Here is a 27321-nt window from a genome sequence, read left to right on the forward strand (position 1 = left end):
CAAATCTTCTTGCCCAGGCAACTAACGCTTCCCTCTCTTTTCCCATTTCTTCCTCAGCTGCCTACCCTCCACAAATCCACTCAACAAAACAAAAGATATGCAGAAGAACCCACAGGAACACAAGCCCCTCTAATGGTGCATCTGGTTATTTCTAGGCACACCCCTTCGATCCTGCCGTGCACAGTGAAGAGGCTGAGACCCGGGTAGCTGAGGCTCCCGCCAAGTCCCCTGTGAGTCAGAGGAAGAGACAGATTTCCTGCTCGCCTACCCTTTCAACCACCCTGTACCGCTTCACAAGCATAGAGGATGCAAAAGGAAACTGCAGTGTTATGCAAGCAGGAAGATTTCAAGAAAACAGATGCAGGAGTAGATTGGGGAGATCGGCGGGTGAACACCTACAGCATCCGCCAGCAGGCACTGCTTCTGAACACTTACTTGAACCCCCTTTTAATCTGTTCCACATCCTCGTAAGACACGAATTTTGGCCTTCTGACAACATTCTTTTGGGTCTTGGAAGCTACGTTTGTTTGAATCATCCCTTTAGACAGAAAAAAGAAAACAAACAAGAACCAAGAATTAGTTCTAGAAAACGTTTCTTGTTATTTTTCTTAGGCTAGGAATACAGCAAATCTTCACCACTGAACTGTGACATGTATGAATAAGAGAAAATCCTTTTGGATGGAAGTTTCTCGTGATTAAAAAGCTGTATCCTTCACTGCCCTCTTGTAAGACCCAGAAAACAAAGAGGTGATGAGATGAGCAGTCAGCAATTAATCTAATCTCTAAATTGAAGTCAGACAGTAAAGGGGAGGACGTGGGCAGCCAGATAACAGCACATCATCCATATAAGCTACCCTAAAGCAGGCATCAATAATTATGGGTTGGAATGTGGTAGCTAGATCTTGAAGGATTTTTCTAGATCAAGTGTGAAATGTCATTTTTAATTCATGCATGTTGTAGACCCAGGTCCAAGTTGCAGTCAGAGTGAGGTCTTTAAAAAGCAAATCATCAGCGCACCTGGGTGGCTCAGCTGGTTAAGCATCCGCCCTTAGTTCACGTCATGATCTCACAACTCATGGGTTTGAGCCCCGCATTGGGGGCTCTGTGCTGACAGCTCAGAGCCTGGAGCCTGCTTCCAATTCTGCGTCTCCCTCTCTCTCTCCCCCTCTTCAGCTTGTGCTCTGTCTCTTTCTCTCAAAAATTAACAAATGTTAAAGGAAGTGTTGTTTTTTTTTCTTTTAAGTAAATCATCACCCGGGGCACATCAGTGGTGTGCAACTCCTGATTTCAGCTCAGGTCGTCATCTCCCATTTCGTGGGTTCGAGCCCCGCATTGGGTCTCTGCGCTGCTGATGAAAAGACTGCTTGGGATCCTCTCTCTCCCTCTCTCTCTCTGCCCCTCCCACACTCTCTCTCTCAAAACAAACAAATAAACTTGAAAAAAAAAAAGTAAATCAACTTACATTGCTAGTGAAAGTATAAAATGGCACAGCCACTTTGGAAGACTCTTGGGCAGTTACCTATTAAGTTAAACACCTGGTGCCTATGTGACCTAGCGATCCCACTCCTTCATACTCACCCAAGAGAAATGAAAACTTACACTCACACGAAGACTTGCATTTGAATGTTCTTAGTAGCATCATTATAATAATCAAAATGTGAAAATAACCAAACTGCCCATTAACAGATGAATGGGTAAACCAACCAAGGTACAGCCTTACAATGAAATATTACTCAGCACTGAAAAGGGAAGAACCATTGCACGTGCAACCGCACAGGTGAATCGAAACAACATTCTGAGTGAAGGGAGTCAGCCACGTGCAGAGAACACCACAAGATTCTACTTCTGTGAAGTTCTAGGATGGACAGAACTATAGAGACAGCAAATGGGGGTGGGAAGAGTGACTGCAAAGGAGCATGAGGACACTTATTGGATCGATGACCGGGAAGCTCTAGAGCCTGATCAGGATAGCAGCTGCACGCCATCGGTCAGCATGCATCCAACTGCACGCTTAACACGGATGCACCCCATTGTAGCAATTCTGCTTCAGTAGAGTTGGTGTAAAATGAAACAAACATAAACAATAAAAAGATCAAATGAGATCATGCCACAGCCCTGCTCCCAATCTTCCTGGGGCTCTCATCTCCCGCAGACCTTCCCGCCGCCCTTTGAAACCTCCAGCTCATCTGCAATTTACGGTCTTAGCGCCAGCTCCTCCCTCTCTTGGGGGCCCGCCTTCCCATGGGCACAGGTGCTCCCTTCCTCCCAAAATTTCCTCCTGGGATACAAACAAGATGCTCTCCTAGGACTCCTCCAGGTCTCTGGCTGCTTCTTCGCACCGCTTCTTTTTCCCCAGAGCTGGTATCACTTTCAGAAACTGCCTGGTATGTCAGCACCTAGAACGGTGCCTAGCGACATGGGTGGCGTCCCAATACTAGATTCATGAATGACAATATCAGCAACAGGAAAAAAAGACCCTGGAATACCGCAAATGGCTCTGAACTAGTTTCTATGAACCAAGTGAACAAGAACTGCTGGTCACATTTCTCCAGATTCGGGAACAAGGTCCATTATTGGTTCTTCTCTGTCCAACACCCATTTAAATTGCCAAAACAATAGAATAGTACCCACAAAGAATAAAATTTTTTTTCATCTAAGTCATTCTTAATTTCACCATCCAACGGAAGAGATTTCTATTCCTTCCTATTGCCCTCTGGTTTTGGTCATGTGTGCACACTGTTGCACTTACCATGCATATTAATTCTTTTAAAAAAACTTTTGATTTGAGGGGCACCTGGGTGGCTCAGTCGGTTGAGCATCCAACTCTTGTGTCTTTTTTTTTTAATTTTTTTTAACATTTATTCATGTTTGAGAGACAGAGACAGAGCGTGAGTAGGGGAGGGGCAGAGAGACAGGGAGACACAGAATTGGAAGCAGGCTCCAGACTCTGAGCTGTCAGCACAGAGCCTGACACGGGGCTCAATCTCACGAACTGCAAGATCATGAACTGAGCTGAAATTGGACGCTCAACCTACTAAGCCACCCAGGAGCCCCAAGCGTCCAACTCTTGATTTTGGCTCAAATCATGATCCCAGGGTCATGGGATCGAGCCCCGCCTCGGGCTCTATGCTGCACATGGAGCCTGCTTAAGATTTTTTTCTCTTTCTTTCTTTCTTTCTTTCTCTCTCTCTCTCTCTCTCTCTCTCCCCCTCTCTGTCCCTTCCCCCCACAGCCCCTGCTCCCAGGCTCTATCTCTCGGGGGAAAAAAAAAAAAAGTACAAAATATAAAGAGGCCTCTTATGGAGTATCTTTGGAGCCTGGATCAGGATCCCTGCTTGGAATTCTGTCTCTCTCTTTCCCCCCCTTTCTCCTATACCCCTCCCTAACTCCTGTTTTCTCTCTCTCTCTCTCTCAAATAAAATTTAAAAATTTTTTTAAATGTTTATTTACTTTTGAGAGACAGAGATAGAGCATGAGCAGAGGAGGGGAAGAGAGAGGGAGATACAGAATCTGAAGTAGAATCCAGGCTCTGAGCTGTCAGAATAGAGCCCAACGCGGGGCTCGAACAGACCGCGAGATCATAACCTGAGCCGAAGTCAGATGCTTAATCGACTGAGCAACCCAGGTGCCCCTCAAATAAAATGTTTAAAAAATTAAAAACGAAACAAAACAAAAAACCTTGATTTGAAATACAACATCTAGAGGCACCTGGATAGCTCAGTCAGTCAAGCAACTGACTCTTGATTTTGGCTCAGGTCATGATCTGACGGTTTGAGTTCGAGCCCCATGTCAACACAGAGCCTGCTTGGGACTGTCTGTGTCCCTCTATCGCTGCCCCTCCCCCACTCACACAATAGCGCGCTCTCTCTCTCTCTCTCTCAAAAATAAATAAACATTTGAAATACAACATCTAAAGAGGAAAAGTACAAACAAACTTGGGAGGTTGCCTTTTTCACTTAACAGTATCAAATTTTGACTTTACTGCATGGTTTTCGTAATCATAATTTTAACCAATACTCCAATGAAATTCAATACCCTGTTTTAATCACTATCCGACCACCCTACAGGCTGTTCCTCTACTATAGCATACCAAATAGGCTTTAACAAACATCGTCATGTTCATAGCTTTTTTTTTTCCCCTTCTGGTGAATTATTTCCTTAAAAAGATTCCTGAGACCATGAAAAGGCAATCATATTTTAATATCTCTTGATATGTATAACCAGATTGCTTTCCAAAATACAGTAGCTGGTATAATGGTTTTTGGAGGCTTAATACCCAACAATTGGTACAGGGCCCAAATGCGAGGTACCGCCTGGAATGTCAAGGACGCGAGAAAGTCTTCTTTACCTCTTTCAAAGCACCTGTAGGGCTGATCCTGAAAGGCAATTACCCAACCACATACAGGGAGCGTCCCAGGGGTGCAGCTGAAAGGACAGTACATTTAGAGGGAGGGCAGTTCCTGCCCTGATTTCTTACTAAACACAACAGATTGGTAGAAACTAAACTGAAAGCCTTCCCATGGCGGCTCAAACAAACATGGCAGAAGGCAAAGTCTCTAGAAAAAGGGATGGATAGGGGCACCTGGGTGGCTCAGTCGGTTAAGAACCCGACTTCAGCTCAGGTCATGATCTCAGGTTCATGGGTTCGAGCCCTGCGTCGGGCTTTGTGCTGACAGCTCAGAGCCTGGAGCCTGCTTCAGATGCTGTGTCTCCCTCTCTCTTTGCCCCTCCCCCCACTCATGCTGTCTCTGTCTCTCAAAAATGAATAAACGTTAAGAAAAATTTAAAAAAAAAAGAAAAGAAAAAGGAAAAGTGATGGATAAAGCCACTAACCTAGACGATGAAGCCCAGAAGGAACAGGGAGGTTTTACAATTCTGAAGGCACCAATGGGTCCAAAGTCTCTACTGTAGTCATCAGCACCTGAACTTTTGCCTCGGCCTGGGAAACAGCCCGTCCATTTAGTCCAATGCCTGCATTTTACAGATGAGGGAGCTGTGGCCCAGACAGGCCAGGTGCTGTTCCCGGGGTTACATAGAGAGCCAAGGCTCTCCAGCACAGGTCTCCACTGGCTTCCACACCACCATCCCGCGTGCCTTGCTAAAAAGGAACCCTGATGCTGTGTTCAGCGTGTATATACACTCTGCTCCCATTCCCACGTGCACACCGCGTGCCAGATTCCAACAGTAGGGGTCACTGCCAAACGCAGAGTCTTACCCATAAAACTCAGCTCGTAGCTCTGTGAACCCGCCTGAAATGGCACAATTCCCCTCGGGGAGCACAGAAAGAAAGACTCCAGGTACGAAGAGTCGACGTTTGCAGCTTGCTGTTTGTCGACCTGATTGGAAAAAAAAACAAAAAAAAAAAAAGGTAAAGACACTCGAGGGTAGGCTTTTAAGAAACCTCTGCCGTTGTATCTTACACAATTGTATTTTAGCCACGGGACTTAAACAGGAATGCAGCTTGCCTCCCAAACCAGGCTGTAAAGGTTGCCAGGCTGGGGCCACGTCTCAAGGTCTACGTGAAGGGTCTAGACATCAGAATGGATGGGTTAAGGCAAGCGTGTGGATTCTAGGGAGGAGACAAGCTAGGCCACCATTCCACTGTCCCCACCCAACGCAGGGCTGGCAGACCAGGGCAGACTGCATGTAAGCCCGAATAGGAGGGGTTCCCAATATTTAATGGCAAGGAGACACTTGTTCATCATGATCTAAACTGGAGGAGTTAATGACAGCAAGTTCCTGCTGGCAGCCTATGATGGGGAGGGGCTACTGGTCCCTTTAATGACACTCTGGATTCTGAGGCTTTCAGCTACACATACCCCTACTCCTTCCCTAGTGAAGATGCCTGCCGGATATAAGGCGAGGGGGTCACAATGAAAGCCTTCAAGGAAAATGTCTATGAACTAGGTCTCTTTAGCCTGGAGAGGAGTATGGTAAGGGCAGGAAAGCTGGGTCCCAATACCTGTACACAGTGTAAAGTTGGAATAAACTAGAATGTGGTTCAGGAGGTAGCACCAGGACAAACGGGTGGAAGCGACAAGGAGGCTAAGGAGGCTAACTTTAGAAGAACTTTCTCAACCGTATCATCCAACAATCTTTTTTAATTTTTTTAAAATGTTCTTTATTTATTCTTGAGAGAGAGAGACAGAGAGAGACAGAGCATAAGCAAGGGAGGGGCAGAGAGAGAGAGGGACACAGAATCCGAAGCAGGCTCCGAGTTGTCAACATAGAGCCCAATGCAGGGCTCGAACTCACAAGCCGTGAGATCATGACCTGAGCCGAAGTCAGACGCTCAACCAACTGAGCCACCCAGGCGCCCCACAGCATCCAACAATTAAGCCACCCCGTGAAGATGTTTGTTGCAACAGCTGCTGGGACATGATCTATCAGGATCATTGTAAACGAGACTGCCATCCTTGGCGGGCAGTAGGAAATGAGGTATCCAAGATTAGATAGATGATGGAGCAGGTAAATCACATGCCTTCCTACGACCCCAAAGAGCAGTGACTTGGGCAAACGCCTGTGAACACAGGGAGCAGCAAGGTAGGTCTGTCACCTCTGGGGACACTGGTTTGCCAATGCGAATCTCTGTCCTCATCTCCCATTCTGACAGCTGAAGTCCTGTTACTCTGCAGGACCCTATTCTAGGCTGGAAGGAATTTACTCTAGGCCAGGGCCTTTCAAACTCTAATTTGTATGTGAATCACCCAGGAATTGTTTTAAAATGCAGAATAAAATTCTGGGAACTGGGTTTTAATTCTGCATTTCAAAGAGCTCCCACGGTGCCAATGTTGTTGGTCTGTGGACCTGATTTTAACCAGCAAGACCCTCACATCTAGATCAGCATTGTCCACTGGAACCTTCTGGAACATTTTACTGTACATGTTCTCTGTGTTTTCCTGTGTGATAGCTGCTAGCTACAAGTGGTCGTAGAGCACTTAAATGTGACTATTGTTATCGTGGAATTGAATTGTTCATTTTGTTCAAATTCAATTAACTGAAGTTTAAAATTAAACAGCCACAAGGGGCTAGTGGCTGTCCTACTGGACACACCAAGTCAATTTCAGTGTCTGAGCATTTGGACAGCCTCTCAAGCTTCACACTTGGTTCTCCTTCGGGCCCTTCCCTCACACTGTACTCCAGTTCTGATTAAGTGAATGAATGAATGAATGAATGAATGGTAAGGTCTTCAATTATTTTTTTTTCTCCCGAAAGACTTGAATGTGTATCTCATGTTCAGTAGCCAGGTCTTGGCTTTTGTCCTGTGCCTACATTACTGCCTTGATCTAGCGCTAAGGTATGCCTTTGCCTCGGGTGGTTCTCTAGGGCCATAGGCTCCCTGCCCCTCTACACCAGCTGTCACAGGTACACCAGCTGGTAAACATCTCCTTGGGTCCGGATCCGCCTGATGCAAACCCCATGACAACCAGGCCCTGCCCTCCAGCTGTCACTCTGTCCTGCACCATTGCTGCCCATTTGCCCGTCCATTCAATCATCACCCTGCCCAACATCACTTCCTCTCCCTGTCTACCACCTATGTAGGGCCAAGTCTTGGTTAAGCACTTGAACTTCCTTAAAAGGATATCAAGTCTACATTCCGGAGAGTTCACAGTCAAAGCATATGCACCTGCCCTGGGTTGACAAAAGCTGCTGTTGTCTCCCTTTCTCCTAGGGAGGCTCCTAACCCAGAAATCGCGGTTGCCCAACTCATATTAAAAATTCAATTGCAGGGGCGCCTGGGTGGCGCAGTCGGTTAAGCGTCCGACTTCAGCCAGGTCACGATCTCGCGGCCCGTGAGTTTGAGCCCCGCGTCAGGCTCTGGGCTGATGGCTCGGAGCCTGGAGCCTGTTTCCGATTCTGTGTCTCCCTCTCTCTCTGCCCTTCCCCTGTTCATGCTCTCTCTCTGTCCCAAAAATAAATAAATGTTGAAAAAAAAAATTAAAAAAAAAAAAAATTCAATTGCAGGAGGGGCATCTGGGTGGCTCCGTCTGTTAAGTGTCTGACTCCTGATTTTGGACAAGGTGGTGATCTCACGGTTGGTGGATTCCAGTCCTCCGTCGGGCTCTGTGTTGACAGCATGGAGCCTGCTTGGGATCCTCTCTCTCTCCCTCTCTCTCTCCCCCTCCCCCCCCCTCAAATAAATAAGCTTTAAAAAAAGAAAATAATTAATAGCTGTTGCTGTTGATGAACGTAATCCCAGAGTATATGTTTGCTACAAAATATACCAATACAGTTGTGTATAATGTGAAAAAGTACTAGTTCAACTACACCCATGTGCCATGGATAACCATGTAGGTGTCAGACATTTTATTAATATTTTTTCCTGAAGTGGTCAAGTTTAAACAAGAGCCTCCACAAGGAGGAACGGTACTCACCTTCTCCCCATATTGAACCCATCTGTCGGATTTGTTCCTCCAGTACCAAATCCATTTTGTGGCAAAGACAAAATTGGTCAGCACTGTGACAGATGAAGGTGTGGAGATACGCCGGATAGGATTACAATTACAAACCATCATCTGGAAGTTGATGTTTTTATTTCCGATAGAAAAGCTGAAGGGGAAGAGTTTAAAGTTAACAAAATACCACCCCGATGTTTATAGCAGCATTACCAACAATAGCCAAACTACGGAAAGAGCCCAGGTGTCCATCAACTGATGAGTGGATACAGATATAGTATATCTATACATATATATATATATATATATATATATATATATATATATAAATACACAATGGAATATTACTCAGCCATCAAGAAAAATGAAATCTCACCATTTGCAACGACATGGATAGTGCCAGAGTGTATTATGCTAAGCAAAATAAGCCAATCAGAGAAAGACAAACACTATATGATTTTACTTATATGTGAAATTTAAGAAACAAAACAGATGACCACATGGGCAGGGGGTAAAAAAGAGAGGGGAAACAAACCATCAGGGACTCCTAATGACAGAGAACAAACCGAAGGTTGATGGAGGAAGGTGGGTGGGGGATGGGCTAGATGGGGAATGGGGACGAAGGAGGGCACTTGTTATGATGAGCACGGGGTGTTGTATGTAAGTGACGAATCACTCAATTCTACTCCTGAAACCAATATTGCACTGTATGTTAACAAACTAGAATTTAAACACAAATTTGAAAGGAAGAAAATTAAAAATAAATATAAAATTGTGCCCACAAAACTACTGATTGGCTTAATGTTAGCAACTCATGGTAGGTCAGTTTTTTCAAGTAATACTATTTAAATAGTTACATAATGTGGTCCAAGACCTTTTCAGGAAGCCAGGAAAGTCAAAGTTATTTTCATAATAATACTAAGACATTATTTGCCTTTTTCACGTTCATACTCTCACAGGTGCACAGTGGAGTTTTCCCAGAGGCTACACGATGTGTGATTCTACAGCAAATTAAAGAGATTTGCAAAAATATAAAACAATGGCATTTTCTAAATGAATTTTTTTGCTTTGTTTTGGAAAACACTTATTATTTAGTTATACATACATATAATAGTTACTACATATGATAATATAAATTTACATAAACATAGTTATATAAAAATATGGTATTTATGTTACCATGTAATGAGTGTGTATTATTTTGCAATGAATCCATAAAAATTGAATTTTCTCCGTTTTGATTTTTAATATGGTAAATACCGACGGTTACAATTCACATAAAGAGAGGTTCTGTGGGATTCTCAATATAGTTTAAGACTGTAGAGGGGACCCAAGACCAACAAGTGTGAAAATTACTGCTCTAAGAAACACCTCCTACATCAGTGGTTCCCAATGAGGAATGGAGACATTTAGCAATATTGAAAGACTTTTTTGGTTATAACAATAAAAATCTAGTGGATAAAGGCCAGGAATGCTGCTAAACATCCCCCCGAAAGTAAATAATTATCTAGCCCCAAAAGTCAATAGTGCTAAGGTTTAGAAAGCCAGAGGCAGATTTTCCTAGGGGGGAAAAACACACCTAGAAACAAGTAAGTAGCTGATGCTACCCTCTAGTGGCAAAATGCAGCAACACAGAATCTCCACCTTTAAAAATTCACCATACAGATGACATGTTTGCAATTTCCCCCAAAAGAATTCCCTTATAGGGGCGCCTGGGTGGCTCAGTCGGTTAAGCGTCCGACTTCGGCTCAGGGCATGATCTCACGGTCCGTGAGTTCGAGCCCCGCGTCGGGTTCTGTGCTGACAGCTCAGAGCCTGGAGCCTGTTTCAGATTCTGTGTCTCCTCCGTCTCTGCCCCTCCCCTGCTCATGCTCTGTCTCTCTCTCTCTCTCTCTCTCTCTCTCTCTCTCTCTGTCAAAAATAAATAAACCTAAAAAAAAAAAAAGAATTCCCTTATAACAGGAAGGACAAAGAGGAGGAGGAGGAGGAGTTGTTGTTAACAGAATCATAAGCACAGAAAACAAATTGGTGGTTGCAGAGGGGAGGGAGTGGGGGGATAAAGGGAAGTAAGGGATACAAACTTTCAGTTATAAAGTAAATCACAGGGATGAAAAATACAGCACAGGGAGTAGGGAAAAAAAAAAGAATTTCCTTTAGAAAGCTAGGAGGCACTTTATAAATATGGTCATGTATGGTATCACCCAATTCACCCGTGGCAAAAACAGGTAAGTTATCCTCTTAGATACCTCCAGGATTGAGAAACTAGCAAACACAAAGGAAGGTATAAAATGCTAAAGCAGACAACAAAATGTGCCCTAGAACTGTATGAAATTACTCAAATCGTGTTCTACAACTATGACATTGAGCCAAAGGCTAATTTTGAGCTACAATCACTGTACTTTCCATAGTCCTATCATGAGCTTACAGTAATACAATCTGACCTCTGTGTTGTGTTTTTCTGCAGGACATACTGATAACTGTGTCACTGTTTAAATCCTATAAATTTGTTGGGACACCTGGGTGGTTCGGTCAGTTAAGCATCTGACTTCGGCTCAGGTCATGATCTCCTGGTTTGTGAGTTAGAGCCCCGTGTCAGCAGGCTCTGCGCGGACAGCTCAGAGCCTGGAGTCTCCTTCAAATTCTGGGTCTCCCTCTCTCTCTGCACCCTCCCCCCCCCCTCCCCGGGCTTTCACTCTGTCTCTCTCACTCTCTCAAAAATAAATAAAAACATTAAAAAAAAATTAAACCACATGAGTTTGCAAATAGTCCCAGAATCCCTAGTATTAATTAGCCAGGCTCTTCGTGACCTTGAATCTACCCACCTCGTGTTTTTCTTCATGAACTCAGCAGGCATTTGCCATTTTTATTTCAAGAGTTATCTCAAACTTGAAGGGGATTCTGAAGGAAAATGGTTTTTCCTTCTCACCGTAAGCCTAGCACTATGCTTTCCTTTGATGGCGCTGTGGACCTCAGAGGCCAGAGTCTGGCCACCAACTTACCTGTGGATCTGGGGGTCACAATAGGCCTTCTCAATGTTCTCCATGGGCTGGAGGTCCATCCAGGTATTTGCAAGTAATATCTGCCACCGGTAAGGCAGGTGGAAGTGAACTTTGTTGCAGCTTGCTACAAAGACAGAGAGAGGGGGTCTGAGGATCTGGTGAGTGGGGGTTCCAATAATTCAACCAAGTTCATTGCTGATGTTCCCCATTGAGGGCTGCCTTTCCCACCCTGCCAGGCTTGCATGCTAACCCATTTCCAGGTTACGCCTTTACCCATTCCGGTTCCGGCCCACACTGCCCCATATCCGTATGTTCAAGTTCCCTTATTACCAATAGAGACTCATCAGAAAAACAAAACTTCCGGGGCGCCTGGGTGGCTCAGTTGGTTAAATGTCCGTCTTCAACTCAGATCATGATCTCATGGTTCATGGATTTGAACCCCCCGTCAGGCTCTGTGCTGACAGCTCAGAGCCTGGAGCCTGCTTCAGATTCTGTGTTTCCCTTTCTCTCTGCCCCTCCCCTGCTCATGCTCTGTCTCTGTCTCAAAAATAAATAAAAACACTTAAAAAAAATTTTTTTTAATTAACGTCATAAGCCCATTAATACAGGAATACAAAAAATAGTTCTGTCCTTCAGTTTTCAGTATGTCATGTTTACATCATTTTGAAAGGCTCAAAAGATGTGTGATTACTTTGAAACCAAAAGAGGCAGGTTTCAACAGCCCAGGAAAACCCAGAGTGGCAATGACTATGGTCTGGCTGATTGAAAAGTACATAACCATTCAAGTCCGAATCTCACACTCGTTAGAATGGCCACTCTAAAATCAAACCAACTCAAAACAAAAAGCCAGTGTTGGTGAGGACACGCAGGAACTCAAACCCTCGCACACTGCTAGTAAAAATGTAAAATCGTGCCGCTGCTGCGGAAAATGGTGTGGCAGTTTCTCTAAACATCGAACACAGAATTGCCAAAACAATTTTTTTAATGTCTATTTATTTTTGAGAGAGAGAGAAAGAGACGGAGTATGAGCAGGGGAGGGGCAGAGAGAGAGGGAGACACAGAATCTGAAGCAGGCTCCAGGCTCTGAGCTATAAGCACGGAGCCCGACACGGGGCTCAAACTCATGGACCATGAGATCATGACCTGAGCTGGAGTCAGATGCTCAACCGACTTAGTCACCCGGGCGCCCTGCCAAAACAAGTTTTTAAAGAAACACAGAATTACCATAATATCCAGTGATTCCACTCCTGGGTGTATACCCCCCCAAAAAAGCGAAAGCAAGGTCCCGAGCAGACACTTGCACACCCAAGGTCACAACAGCATTACTGACAATAGCCAAAAGGTAGAAGCGACTCAAGTATACATTCACAGATGACTAGACAAACAAAATGTGGTATATACACACAATAAAACATTATTCAGCCTTCAAAAGGAAGGACATTCTCACCCAGGCTACATCGTGGATGAAACACGAGGACATCATACAAAGTGAAATAAGCCAGTATCACAACAAGACAAATACTGTGTGACTCCACTCACGAGGGACCTAGCATCGTCCTACTCCAATGAACAAAAATGAGAATGGTGGGTGCCAGGGACTGGAGGGACTGGAGGCAGCAGGGGGATGAAGCGTTGCTGTTCAGAGGGTATTAATGGTTTACTTTTGCAAGAGAAACAAGAGTCCTGGATTTTGGTGGCATAACAATGTGACTCTAACACTCCTGAACTGCACACTTAAACGTGATTAGGATGGGGCGCCTGGGAGGTTCAGTGAGTTAAACGTGACTCTTGATCTCGGCTCAGGTCATGATTTCATGGTTCGCGAGATCGAGCCCCACATTGGGCTCTGCGATGACAGCTAGGAACGTGCTTAGGATTCCCTCTCTCTCTCTCTCTGTCTCTCTCTCTCTCTCAAAATAAATAAATAAACTTAAAAAAAATGATTAGGATAGCAAAATCTGTGTTACGTGTATTTTACCACAATTAATTAAAAATGAAGAAAAAAATTAAAAACTTGATTTTGAGAACACAGGACAGCATCTTCCTTTTCCAACACAGGTCAGTGAGTCTAAGACCACTCAGGGGTCAAGCAGAGGAGATCCAGTGTGATGCACACATCTGGGGCTGAGCCATGAAAGGGAGAAAGTGGTAGGACACTGAGGGGACAGCCAATTGTCCCAGGCACTGTTCCATGGGAAGCCTGGTGGGAGGGCACAGTGACCGGGTGTGGCTCCTTGGCTGGAGGGCACACAGTGTGCGGCTTGCAGACTCAGGCCATGTGTGAGGATCAACTGGGACAAGCCCACGGCCCAGAAGAGAGTCAACGCCTCAATGGCAGGACATGAGCTGTGAAAATGCGTCAGCCGGGAGACCTTTATTTCTGGGGATTTGTTTTTTGTTTGTTTGCTTTTAGTAGATGACAAGATGGGTCTCTGACTAACTAGAATATTTTACCTAAAGCCGAATTACAAAAGGAAAAAGTCTATCGCGCAGGGGTGGAGAACCCAGGCTGGCTGGGCAGTTTAGGGTCAAAACCCAACTTGGCTAGTTACGTATGTGAGGTCTTAACCTCTCTATGCCTCTAGTTGCCACATCTGTAAAATGGGTTAACAACAGAACCTACTATTAGGGCTGACGTGAAGTTCAAAGATGATGGACCATCATCAGGTATATGTTGACCATGCACCTAACATACACTAAAAGCTCAGTAGATGTTGGCCGTATTACTACTAATAAAGCTTCTGCTTCTAGAAAGTCTTTAAGTAACTCACCAAGGTGACAACCTTTACACAGATGGTCAAGACAAATTTCCTGTGGGCCACAGTCATCCATCCTGGAAGAGCTGGTATTCTCAACGTCAGATGCAGAATCTATAAAACAAAAGAGAATGCATGTATGCTGATCTCAGTGTTTAAACCCAAAATCAAGACACCTGACCTCACAATGGGAAAGAGTATCTGTAACTGGGACCATGTTCGAGAAAATTCTAGATTCACGTGTTGCTCATGAGAGCCTAGACAGCCCCTCCGTAAAAGCAAACAGGAGCATTTGGGTCACGTGAGAGTGATGCTTAAAAATAACCAAAAATAAACCAGGGCCAAACTAGTCCTGTTCTCAGTAAATGAGGCGGCTTATTCCACACGATACAACTGGTTGGTCCTTCAACCTTCATGTCAATCTCCTCAGCAGTAACACCCCTCCACCTAACCCTCGACTCTACGTCCTTTAGTATCTACTGGGGAACATCCAAAGAGAAGCCACCGGCCTGCTGCAGACACAAGTCACGGGGCCCCCTTTGTCCTTCGGTGACTTACACAGATCACAGCTTGGACCTACAAGGTCACCGGCAGGGCCAGCAGAGATCTGGGCAGAGTTTGGACCATGGATCTCATAGGCTGCAGCTCTGTTGCTTGAGAAGGATGTAGAAGGTGGCACCTTGGGCAGAGTGCTGACTTGTGTGGGGGCAGGGGTCTCCTGAGGAGTTGGCAGGACTTGGGCTCCCAGACCCGGACTTCCAAAGTACAACACGTTTTTATCCCCTCTGCAGGTCAATGTGAAGCCAAAACCAGCGGCACCGGTTTTATTTACATCAGTGGTTTCGTCCGCCACTTGACTAGAGCCATTTGGTGTGCTGTGGATGGATTTACCAGGCCAAACTGTCTTCTCACTGTGGTTACTGTTCACAGAGGCCGCTGCTGGATCAGCGCCATCTGTAATCTTGCCAGTGGTCTGGAGACCACCGTGAGTAGTTCCGGTGTCCTGATTCCTAGGTAACGATTTTTCTCTCTGTCCGCTGGTTGTGGTTTTGTAATTTAGACAACTTGTGGAAGCTCCATCTGTGGCCGTTCCATCAACATTATTATCGAAAAGCGAGAAATACTGGACGTTTTTATTCCCGCTTCTGCCCTCGGCATTCGTGCCATCTGTGGAAAGCATCCCCGCGCTCTTTCTAGTGGTTGTGGTTTCAGGTGTCTGTGGAGAACCCAGAGGGGAGCCAGAGGCAGCCTGACTCTGGGCAAACAAACTCCCTCTCCCGGTGCCTTTGTCATTCAGCCAGGACGCAGGGCCCCTCCGGTTGGAAGCTGGCATTGGGTCAGAAGGGAGGGAAGTGCTGCCTTGATTCCCGAAAAAGAGATCCTCTGGACCGCCATTCTCTGAAAACCGCTGGCTTCTTTCCATGTGACCTGTTCCTCCAAGATTATCAACCTTAGGCGAGACCGGGGAAGGCTGAGGGCAATCTTGACTTCCCAAATGCATGAACTTGTGGGCCAGCTCCCCTACGGGCATGTCATCCAGGGGAGGCCTGTGGCCGATTTGATCTGAACTGGGGGTGCTGGACTTCTGAGTAGAAGCGGAAGCAGGTGGGAGAAATTCTGGACCGCCCTGAAACGATCGTTCTCTGCTCTTGCTTCTCCCTCTGTATGCCACATCTCTACGATGGGAGCAAGGAGCTAGGAAAAGAAAAACACAAGGAAAATTAGCATTAACAGGATTAGGCTCTCGCTACGGTTCTTCCTCAGCTTTTCCGAGTTTGCTACCCAAGCTCTATTAAATTACTTGTCCCAATCTGGTGTGTAAAAATCTGGAGCAGCTTGTCAAGAGGACGAAGGAATCTGCTCTTGTGCTAGTAAGAAATACCACCCCATGGTCTCAGATAAGAGTTGGAGTGAACCTGGCTCTTCTCGACTTCTCTCTTGAGACTCAGATATGAGCCCTAAACCCCCACACTCATAGGTGGGGCTGTCCACTGTGCTCTGGTTCAAGCCAACAGTCAACCGCTATGGCAGACGGAGAGACCAACTAGTTCAAGTCAGGGAGGATTTTTCAACTCATTTAGATTTTGCCCATATTGTGATGAATGTTCCCCAACAAATTAAGGGATTCACAAAATTTTCCAGAGCTTTTGCCCACTTGGGATTCTCTCTCTCCCTCTCTCTCTCAAAATAAATAAATAAAAACTTAAAAAAAAAACATTTATTTTTTTATTATTATTTTTTTTTAACGTTTTTATTTATTTTTGGGACAGAGAGAGACAGAGCATGAACGGGGGAGGGGCAGAGAGAGAGGGAGACACAGAATCGGAAACAGGCTCCAGGCTCCGAGCCATCAGCCCAGAGCCTGACGCGGGGCTCGAACTCAGGGACCGCGAGATCGTGACCTGGCTGAAGTCGGACGCTTAACCGACTGTGCCACCCAGGCGCCCCCCAAAAAAAAACATTTAAAGAAAATAACTGGTGTGTGAGCTGTGTCCCTCGGGAAGGTGTGCATGTGTGATAGGTGTCGTATGGAGTATGTGTGTATGATGTGATCGTACGTGTGCTTGTGTGTGGTATGCACGTATGTCCATGGTGTGTTGTGTGTGCATGAGTGTGATATATGAGCTACTGTGGGGGGAGGAAGGGGAGGAAGAGGTCCTTTTCTTCAAATTTCAGAGGGCAGCAGGAATAGTAAAAGCCAACAGCCTTCTCCTGCCAACAAAATAGTTAATTAAGTAAATTAACCAGGGCGGATAATAAAGATTTCTCTCACACACACTGAATTTATACTGGGAAACTACACCAGGAAACATCCTTCCAAGTGTTCCCCTGTTCAGAGAGCGCTGTGATGTGGAAGAAAAAACACCAGATGTGGGGCCAGAACACCTAACCTCTGCGCCCCTGTCTAGCAGCGTGAGGCCTTGAACGCATCACTTTTATTTACTCATAGTAAAAACGATTTAAGACTGCTTGCAATAAAAGTCATCTAAAATGTTTGAGCCTCGGTCTCCTTACCAAGTAAGGCTAATAATATTCCTGCCTTTCTTTATAGCTTTGCTGTCAGGAACAATAAGGAGATATTTTGGGTGAAAATACCTGGTTGATTATAAAACATTTCTCGAATATAAGGAGATGTTATTGTTTATTACAGATCATAGAATCTTAGAATTATGTACTCTATTTGTTTTATAAAATTCATGTCTTTCACAGCCATTTCACCAAGGCATAAAAAAATTACAAGTGTTAATATCATCAGACAATGTGAAAATGCTCAAGAAAGAGAACTGATCGGGGCACCTGGCTGGCTCAGTCGGTTAAGCACCCGACTCTTAATTTTGGCTCAGGTCATGATCTCACAGGTTCGCGGGTTCAAGCCCTGCGTTGGGCTCTGCGTTGATGGCGCAGAGCCTTCTTGGGATTCTCTCTCTCCCTCTCTCTGCCCCTCTCCCACTCACAGGCACATGCTCTTTCTCTTAAAATAAGATTAAACATTTTAAAAATCTCAAAAAAGAAAGGACTAGAACTGACCACTTCCCACCTGTCGGAATGCCTAATAACCTAAAAACAGAGAATAACAAGTATTCAGGTATTGGTGAGGAGGTGGGGAAACTGGACCCCTCGTGTATTGCTGCTGGCAAGAGAAAATCAGTGCGGCTGCTATGGAAAATGGGATGACGGTTCCTCACACAATTAAACATAGAATTACCATGTGATGGTAATTCTCCACACCCAGCTGCCTACCCAAAAGAATGGAAAGCCAGGTCTCAAGCAGACATCTGTGCACCCATATTTCACAGCAGCATTATTCACAATAGCTAACGGTGGAAGCAACTCAAGGACCCAGCCATGGATGAACGGATACACAAACTGAGGCATACATACGGTGGACTATTATGCAAAGTGAAATAAGCCAGTGTCACAAAAAGACAATTCCTGTGTGATTCTACTTATATGTGGTACCCAGAGTCGTCCTATTCATAGAAACAGAGAGTAGAACGGGGGTTGCCAGGGGCTGGGGGGGAAGAGGGAATGAGGTGTTTGTTTCATGGGTATAGAGTTTCAGTTCTGCAAGATGAAGGGAGTTTTAGAGATCGGCTGCAAAACAATGCGAATGTACTCAATGCCACTGAACACTTAAAAATGGTCTGGGCGGGGGGCGCCTGGGTGGCTCAGCGAGTTGGGCGGCCGACTTCGGCTCATGTCATGATCTCGCAGTCCGTGAGTTCGAGCCCCGCGTCAGGCTCTGAGTAGCCTGTTTCAGATTCTGTGTCTCCCTCTCTCTGACCCTCCCCCGTTCATGCTCTGTCTCTCTGTCTCAAAAATAAAATAAACGTTAAAAAAAAAATTAAAAAAAAAAATGGTCTGGGCGGGAGGCGCCTGGGTGGCTCAGTTGCTTAAGCATCCGACTCTTGATACTGGCTCAGATCAGGGTCTCGAAGTCGTGAGATAGAGCCCAAGTCAGGCTCTGTGCTCACAGATCATGGAGCCTGCTTGGGATTTTCTGTCTCCCTCTCTCTCTCTCTGCTGCTCCCCCACTCGCTCTCGCTCGCTCTCTCTGTCTCTCTCAAATAAATAAACATTGAAGAAAAAAAATAACAAAAATAAAAACTGAAAATAAATACATTTTTCCAGAAATAGTACTGAGGACTGTAATTAAATTGCATATAGTTTTGCATTAATGCTAGATTTCCTGCATTAATTGTATTGTGGTTATGGAAGACAGTAGAGTGGCCCGGTTTTGAGGAAGTGTGTGCTGATATATTTAGGTGTGAAGGCTCCTGATGACTGCATACCTCAAATGCTCTAACCACAAAAATGTTATATGTGTGTGTCGGCGTTGATATATCGAGACAAAGGGACAGAATAATTGTCACGGAATATTTTTGGGACAAAATGTTAACAAGTGGTGAAACTAACAAAAAAATTTGTCTTCCTCCCTTGAAAAAAAAAGCTTTACCAATTAGCTTTTAAAACTCCTTTTTTAAAGTTTATTTATTCTGATTGAGAGAGAGAGAGAGAGAGAGAGAGAAAGACAGTGGGAGCAGGGGAGGGGCGGAGAGAAAGAGAGACAGAGAATCCTAAGCCTCAGAGGCCAATGCAGGGCTCAAACTCGCGTACCATGAGATCATGAGCTGAAACCAAGAGTCAGACACTTCACCAACTGAGCCACCCAGGCGCCCCACCAATTACCTTTTAGAAAAACAATAAACATTTTAACAAATCGGGGGGGGGGGGGGGGGGGGGGGTGGTGGGTGGATAGTGGTTAGCATGAAAATCAAATTGCAAAATTGCGCATATGCTATGATTATCATTATGCAAAAATTATGTATACATGTAGACAAGTCCTGAAAGGGAAAACAGTCTTACACGGGGAGATAGAATGATTATAGGTAAAGTTACACTTTCCTTGTGATTTCTGCTTATTTCCGTTTCTTCTGCAAATGGAAAAGTAGAAACGCATTTACCTTTGCCCCTGGGGTGTTTCTTTCGGCCGTGCTTGCTGTTGCAGATATCCTGGATGTTCTGAACCACGCTGGGGCTCAGCCCGTGCTCCCTCATGATGGCCAGCACCCTCCTATCCATCAGGTTATGGGACCTGAGGCAGTTGGCATAACCGCAAATCCCTCGGGTAAAGTGCTCGCAGATGTGGAGTCTTTCGCATGATGGATGCTGGTCACAAATAACTTTTCGACCCTCTCCCTTATAATTTTTGCATATCTGCAGAAGAGAGAAACAAGAGCCTGAGACGATAACACCTTGCCTCATCTGCCACACATTCATGAAGAAAAGCCTAAGTATGCAAAAATGTTGGAAGCAAGCAGGCATACACCAAAGGAGAAAATGCATGCGTCTTCCACAATCTACGATGAGTTGTATTCTACTGATGATTTATTTGGGGTAGAAGAGGCCTGCAAACTAACGAAAAGAAACATAATTTAATAACCTTTTCGAAGAATCAAAATAAGATGGCCGGCCACAGATAGGACCAAACAGGACCCAAAGGGAGCCCTCCGTCACAAAGGAACCCCAAAGAGGAAGGCTATCAAGTCTTTCTGCAGTTAAAAAGACATGTGGAGGGGCGCCTGGGTGGCGCAGTCGGTTAAGCGTCCGACTTCAGCCAGGTCACGATCTCGCGGTCCATGAGTTCGAGCCCCACGTCGGGCTCTGGGCTGATGGCTCGGAGCCTGGAGCCTGTTTCCGATTCTGTGTCTCCCTCTCTCTCTGCCCCTCCCTCGTTCATGCTCTGTCTCTCTCTGTCCCAAAAATAAATAAACGTTGAAAAAAAAAAATTTTTTTTAAATAAAAAAAAAAAAAAAAAGACATGTGGATCTGGGGCACCTAGGGGGTTCAGCTGGTTAAGCGTCCAACTCTTGATTTCGGGTCAGGTCATGATCTCAATTGTCCATGACTCTGAGCCCCATGTCGGGCTCTGCGCTGGCAGCTCAGAGCTTGCTTGGGATTCTCTCTCTCCCTCCTGCTCTCTGCCCCTCCCCCACTCACGTACACGCTCACTCTCTCGCTCTCTCTCTCAAAATAAATAAATTTAAAAAATCAAAAAGACACGTGACTCTTATAACTGTTGTCTCTACTAGATAGAACGTGGCAAAGTTCCTCAAACGGGCAAGTAAAGAAGGTAATTTTTATATTTCTTTTTTTTTTTCTTTGAGAGTTAGACAGAAATGAGCTGGGGAGAGACAGAGAGAAAGGGGGGGAGACACAGATTCTGAAGCAGGCTCCAGGCTCTGAGCTGCCAGCACAGAGCCCCACATGGGGCTTGAATTTGTGAACCAGCAAGATGGCGACCTGGGCCAAAGTTGGGCGCTCAACCGACTGAGCGACCCAGGTGCCCCTATATTTCTATGTAAGTAGAAATATCTGCACATCTAGCTCTGCAGACATGTAGTTCCTACTGAAAAGAGGGCGTAAGTGCTTCTTACTGAAATACTGTCATGGGGGCCAGACCAAATGATGCAGGACTGCAAGACGCGGATTTAAAAGTCCGCAGCCCGGGGCGCCTGGGTGGCTCAGTCGGTTAAGTGTCCGACTTCAGCTCAGGTCATGATCTCGCGGTCCATGAGTTCGAGCCCCGCGTCGGGCTCTGTGCTGACAGCTCATAACCTGGAGCCTGTTTCAGATTCTGTGTCTCCCTCTCTCTGCCCCTCCCCTGTTCATGCTCTGTCTCTCTCTGTCTCAAAAATAAATAAACGTTAAAAAAAAAATTTTTTTTAATAAAAAATAAAAAAACAAAAAAATAAAAGTCCGCAGCCCTACAACTGGCTAAGTGATCTCACCTGAATTACTTACTCCCCAGCCTGTTTCCTTTGCTGTGAAGGAGGAAAATACTTGCTCTGTCCACCTAACCCAAGATGTTGAGCAGATTAAATAATCAAATACGCAAATGTGCCGTGCAAAATATAAAATGGGCTACAGATGTTTGAATCATTACATAAAGAACCCTAAGGATGAAAACATTTATCAATGGTTCCAAGGGACTGAGCGAACCACCTCACTGGTTGACTGATTTATCTGGGCACAGAGACATGAGATTCAGACTCTAGACAACAATTTAAGTACACAGACAACTTTGGAGACCTGATTCAAACAGGTATCATTGCTATAGAGCCTATGATCCAGATTCCAGACTCTACACCATCTGTGCTCCAGGTGTGGTCCCTGGATGGGCAGCATTAATTCCACCTGGAAACTTACATGCAAATCCTCAGACACTTCCCCATATCTACGGTCAGAGTCACTGGAGGTGGGGCCAGCACTCTGGCTTAACAAACCCTCCAGGCAATTCCGACGCTCACCAAAGCTTGAGAACCAGTGTCCTTGAGGCTTGGGCAGAAAAACAATCAGCAACTTCACAAATGCCACTTTGGCTAACAATCCTATGACGGTCCTAATGAGTAAGTTAAGAATGCTCCTGCCTTTATTAGTCCAGAACAAATGACAACATGTCTTCCTTTCATAAGTACATTGTAATTTTACAAGCTTGTATATCAGGAAGTCAGGTTTGCCGGATGCTTTCATGTTCTCACAGGTCAAGGCAAAGTGACAAAGTGTGAATATTTTAAGGTTTTTAGGACAGGAGTGTGTCTTGTCCATTGCTGCCTCCAAGATTTAACTCAGTGCCTACCACTTGCAGGCGCGCCTAAATGTTAGCAAAACAGCAACTGAAGCAAGACCCAGGAGGATTAAATGCCTTGTCCGAGATCACACAAGTAGTTGGTGGCAGAGTCAGGACTTTGAGAGACATGGAAGGACCATTGTTGACCAACTATTCCTTGCACTAGCTGAACTCAGGCTGATTCCTTCCTGCTGGACCCCTATGACAATATTCCACCCTACTCACCCACACTAGAACACTCCGGTAGGGACTCTCTTGCCCAACAGTTTCGAATACACACTCATGCTACCAAGGCTCTCATCGATTTTCCACTACAGGACCCAGCCCCTCAGACATCTAGTCCAGGAAACAGGGCAGTCTCTCCGTCTGCAATCTCAGCCCTGACGAATGGCGAATGGCAATTAACTTTGTTAGCCGTGAGCCTCCCAGCCCACTAATCATGGGTACTAAATTCTTAAAAGGGAAAGGTGTCCGTGCCTCCTTCTCTGGACTGTGTGATAAACGATGACAAGAGCATTCTTCTAGGAGGACTTTCATAGTGCTTTTGTCAATGGGCTCTTCTGGGATCTCTCAGCAACCACACCTTCTAGTAGGTTCTTAATTGTTGGCCTCCTCCCTAGAGAATGGAAGAGGTGCCACTGCCCTTATTCTCCAAGGACTTGATATAAAAAGTCCTTGGTAGGGGCGCCTGGGTGGCGCAGTCGGTTAAGCGTCCGACTTCAGCCAGGTCACGATCTCGCGGTCCGTGAGTTTGAGCCCCGCGTCGGGCTCTGGGCTGATGGCTCGGAGCCTGGAGCCTGTTTCCGATTCTGTGTCTCCCTCTCTCTCTGCCCCTCCCCCATTCATGCTCTGTCTCTCTCTGTCCCAAAAATAAATAAACATTAAAAAAAAAAAAATTAAAAAAAAAAAAAGTCCTTGGTGACTTTGGGAGAACTGAAGCAGAGATCAGATCTACTGAGTGACCTTCCCAAACCCCCAACTTTAACACGAGACTAAGGGCGGACCATGAGTCAATGCTCTTCTCAAGCATCCTAACAAGCCTTCATTCATTGTTCCATCACATGAAAGGAAAAGGGAGGGATGCCCCTGTTCATCAATGGGACCTTTAATGAGGTTGGCGTATAAGGTACTTTCCCCATGCTGGTAGCCTTGGGGGGCTGGGCTGACACGTAGGCCAAAGACCATAGATATCTCAACCTTGGGCTCCTGGAAACGGAGAGAGAGACAAATCCAAGTATCCAGGTGAAAGAATGCATGTGGCAGGGAGAGAAAATGGGGAATATTTTCCTCCCCTCATCCCGCTCCCCAAACATTTTTATAGAGTGCTTTGCATTCCTATCTTTCTTGAGCTCAGTGGTCAACTCAAAATCACCCCTCGTCATAAGCTTTTTCTTCCCTTAGGGAAACACATGAACTTAGAATCCAAAAATGCTTAACCTTCATGGGGCACCTGGATGGCTCAGTCGTTAAGTGCCCGACTTGGACTCAGGTCATGATGTCAGAGTTTGTGAGTTCAAGCCCCGTGTAGGGCTCTGTGCTGACAGCTCAGAGCCTGGAGCCTGCTTCGGATTCTGTGTCTCCCTCTCTCTCTCTTCCCCTCCCCTGCACTCGTATTCTCTCTCTCTCTCTCTCTCTCTCTCAAAAATAAATAAACATTGAAAAAAAAAATGTTTAACCTTCCAAAGGACCCTAGCCATCTTGTCTTATATAAAAGCACATCTGCATTCCAATCTTGCTTATCTTATCTCCGCCCCTTCCATCTACTCTACATGGGTCCTTTCATTATTGTTCTGTGCTTCTCTTCCAGCGTGAGGGTAACATCTCTGCTCGAGGACTCTTCTCAGGCCAGGTACCATTCTTTAAACATCATCCTCCGATTTTCAAGTCAATATTCCTACATGGATGAGACTGCCATTAACTACCTGCCATTGTCCCTCTCTTTCTTCTGGTAACAGAAGCTTCCAAGTTTTAGATGCACACATGGTTACCTATCCAGAAACTACATTTCCCAGCCTTCCTTTCAGCTAAGTGTGACCATGTGATAAGCTCTGGCCAATAAGATGAGAGCAGCTGTGCTGTATACAATGTCCAGGTCACATCTTCTAAAAAGGAAACTGCCTTCCACTTATTTCCTCTTTACATCCCTGCTGGTAGGAAAATGGTGACAATAAGAACAGCCTCACTGTACCTGGAGATGGAAGCCACATGTTGAAAGAAAAGAGAGGTTTACCTACTGGCCTGAGTCCCTGGATGACATCGTGGAATCCAGCTGCCCGACCCCTCCACTGGCTACCTGCCTACCTACATCTAGGCAAGACGAAAAATCAGCAAACTTTTTCTGTAAAGGACCGGATGGTAAATGTTTTAGGCTTTGCAAGCCATTTGGTCTCTGTTGCAACTACTCAGCTTATTATTGCGTTAAGAAAGCAGGAATGGACAATATGCAAATGAATGAGTGTGGCTATTTCCAATAAAACTTTATTTATAAAACCAGGTAGCAGGCCATATTTGCCCCATGGGCCATAGTTTGATAACCTTGGATCTAGACTATCAAGTGAGAGAGAAATAAAATTACATTTTATTTGTGGGGTGCCTGGGTGGCTCGTTCAGTTGAGTGTCCTACATTTGATTTTGGCTAAGGTCACCGTCTCACAGTTCTTGCATTCAAGTCCTGCATCGGGCTCTGTGCTGACTGACAGCTCGGAACCTGCTTGGGATTCTCTCTCTCCCTTTCTCTCTGCCCCACCCCCTGCTCTCTCTCTAAATAAGTAAGTTTCAAAAATTCTATTTTATCTGGATCAGTACATTTTGAGGTCTCTGGTACAAAAGTGCTGCCTGTACCCTCAACCAATATAATATACCCTGTCATCTTCCAAAACCTCGATTCAAAGCCCGCCTCCTTCCAGGAAGCTGTCTAGATGTAAAGCGTCAACTATTCTTACTACCGCATCTTCAGATCACTTCACATAGGAAGGAAATTTCTGGAATCTTTGGGTCACTCAGCAATAGCCGCCTGTTGACTGCCATCTGTAGAGCCTGGTGGGAACTTTGAGTCATTGTGTTTCAACACATCCATGACACAACACTGCCAATATTCTCTCTGCTGCTGAAACGAAGGAATCATAACTCACCTCCGGCATAAAAAAGGGGTCACTTTGGACGAGGAGCACTGCTAATTCCTCTTTGTTCAGTCCAGAGAGCTCATGATTTTTCAGGACCTTGAAGTTCTCTTCCGAGAGAACCTCGTGAGAATATTTGCACAGATTCCTGGAAGAAACCGATAATTGTCAGTGTCTCCCCTTCACAGAGGTTAAGAAAAACAGATCATCCAGGGAACTTTCAGTTATCAATGTCCACATCCCTTGGTTAGTAATCCTGCCTAAAGAATACACTTTAAAAATATAAATGGATGGGGCACCTGGGTGGCTCCATCAGTTAAGCTTCAGACTCTTGATTTCGTCTCTCTCTGCCTCTCTCTCCCAAAAATAAATAAACTTTTTAAAAAAGTCAACGGGAAAAGAGGTTCCATTTCTCAAATATTTTAATGGCACACAATTATTCATCGCTTAATTTCTCATATGCCTTATATACCGATGCATACCTTTATGATTTGTGTGGCTGCAAAGTAATGGAAGAAGCTCTTAGCTGTAGGTGTCAAACGACTCTACAGAAGAGGCAGAAATCCCCTTCACTCTAAGGCACTGATGATCTACGTCCACACCGTCCAAGAGGACACACTCGTGATGATGGAACTGTTCTAGAACCTGAGCTTTCCAAATACGGCCACTGAGAACTTGAAACATAGCTAGTGAGACTCAGGAACTAAATTTTCTATTTTACTTTATTTTAATTAATTTAAATTTGAATAGCCACGCGTGACTAGTGCCTACCATGTGGATGGCAGAGACTTAGGTTGCCGGTGTTAGAAGTGCAGCGGGAGAATCAGAGTCACCATCGCCTGGGAGCCTGTCAGAAATTCAGAATTTCTGGCCCCGCCCCAGTTATAATGAATCAAAATCTGCCTTTCAACAGCATCCCCAAATGACTTAATGACATTAAAGCCCAAGAAGCACTGATCTAGAGCATTGAAAAACCCTGACAGCAATGTTGTTTTCATTAGACAAACATAATTTGACAGTTATCAGTGTCCCCATAACAAACTCATTCCATTTTTAACTTAAATACCAGTAACTGTTGCCAAAGCCCTCAGATTTATGGTATTGATAGTTACTAATATGACAGGAGGTTAATATTTTCTAGTTGGCACAACCATTATCACATTGTCAGGTAATCTGGTAATGGCCAGATTTTCACTATAAAAACAGCTACCTGGCTACAATTACCTTTGTACAAATAACCTTCCATCTTCCACGGTATTTTCCTGGGATTTACTCCTTTGGGAGTATTGCCTCAAAAGACACAGTAATTTTCTTGGCAGCTTGTGTTTCCTTTTGATCTACTGCTCTCCAGGAAACCTACCAGCAATCTGTGGCTTTGTCTATTTCCCTGCAAGCACATTAACAAGGGGTTTTATCACTTTTGCTACTTCAGTAGGCATGAAATAGACTTAGGCTTTTAATTTGCACTTTATTAACAAGGCTGAATATTCCCAAATGTTGTCTTGATGCTTATATTTCCTTACTTCTTTCTTTCCTTCCTCCCTGTTTGTTCATCTCCTTTAACTGTTTACCTAGTGGAGAATGGTTACTGACCTACAGATTTATAATTGATCGTTGTATTTTTAAAAATTGATCTTTATCAGCCTTATTTCAAATAGCTTTGCATTTTTTCCCTTCTTACCAAGAACTTTAAGGTGGTTGTTGCTGAATTGTTTTATGATCAGACCCTTCCAACCTGCCTTTCACAATTTTAATACTTGACTCTTGATTTTAGCTCAGGTCATGAGCTCATGGTTTGTGGGTTCAAGTCCCATATTGGGCTCCTCACTTAGCAAGGAATGTGCTCGGGATTCTCTCTCTCCCTCTCTCTCTGCCCTTACCCTGCTCTCTCTGCCTCTCAAAAATAAATAAACTTTAAAA

At 45.0% G+C, this 27321-nt stretch overlaps 1 protein-coding gene across 1 annotated transcript in view; it reads right to left on the reverse strand.

Moving 5' to 3' along the window:
* The window catches only part of ZC3HAV1 (zinc finger CCCH-type containing, antiviral 1), a 63131-nt gene that overhangs the window by 19946 nt on the left and 15864 nt on the right, over positions 1 to 27321 (reverse strand). The window contains exons 2-9 of the mRNA XM_043589684.1: positions 25414 to 25549; positions 19617 to 19869; positions 14710 to 15846; positions 14167 to 14265; positions 11396 to 11519; positions 8376 to 8550; positions 5216 to 5336; positions 436 to 538 (exon numbers count right to left, since the gene is read on the reverse strand). Of these exons, the coding sequence (XP_043445619.1) occupies positions 436 to 538; positions 5216 to 5336; positions 8376 to 8550; positions 11396 to 11519; positions 14167 to 14265; positions 14710 to 15846; positions 19617 to 19869; positions 25414 to 25549 (2148 nt within the window). The remainder of the gene's footprint in view (positions 1 to 435; positions 539 to 5215; positions 5337 to 8375; positions 8551 to 11395; positions 11520 to 14166; positions 14266 to 14709; positions 15847 to 19616; positions 19870 to 25413; positions 25550 to 27321) is intronic.

This window comes from Prionailurus bengalensis, chromosome A2, assembly GCF_016509475.1.
Source record: "Prionailurus bengalensis isolate Pbe53 chromosome A2, Fcat_Pben_1.1_paternal_pri, whole genome shotgun sequence".
Classification (NCBI taxonomy): domain Eukaryota; kingdom Metazoa; phylum Chordata; class Mammalia; order Carnivora; family Felidae; genus Prionailurus; species Prionailurus bengalensis.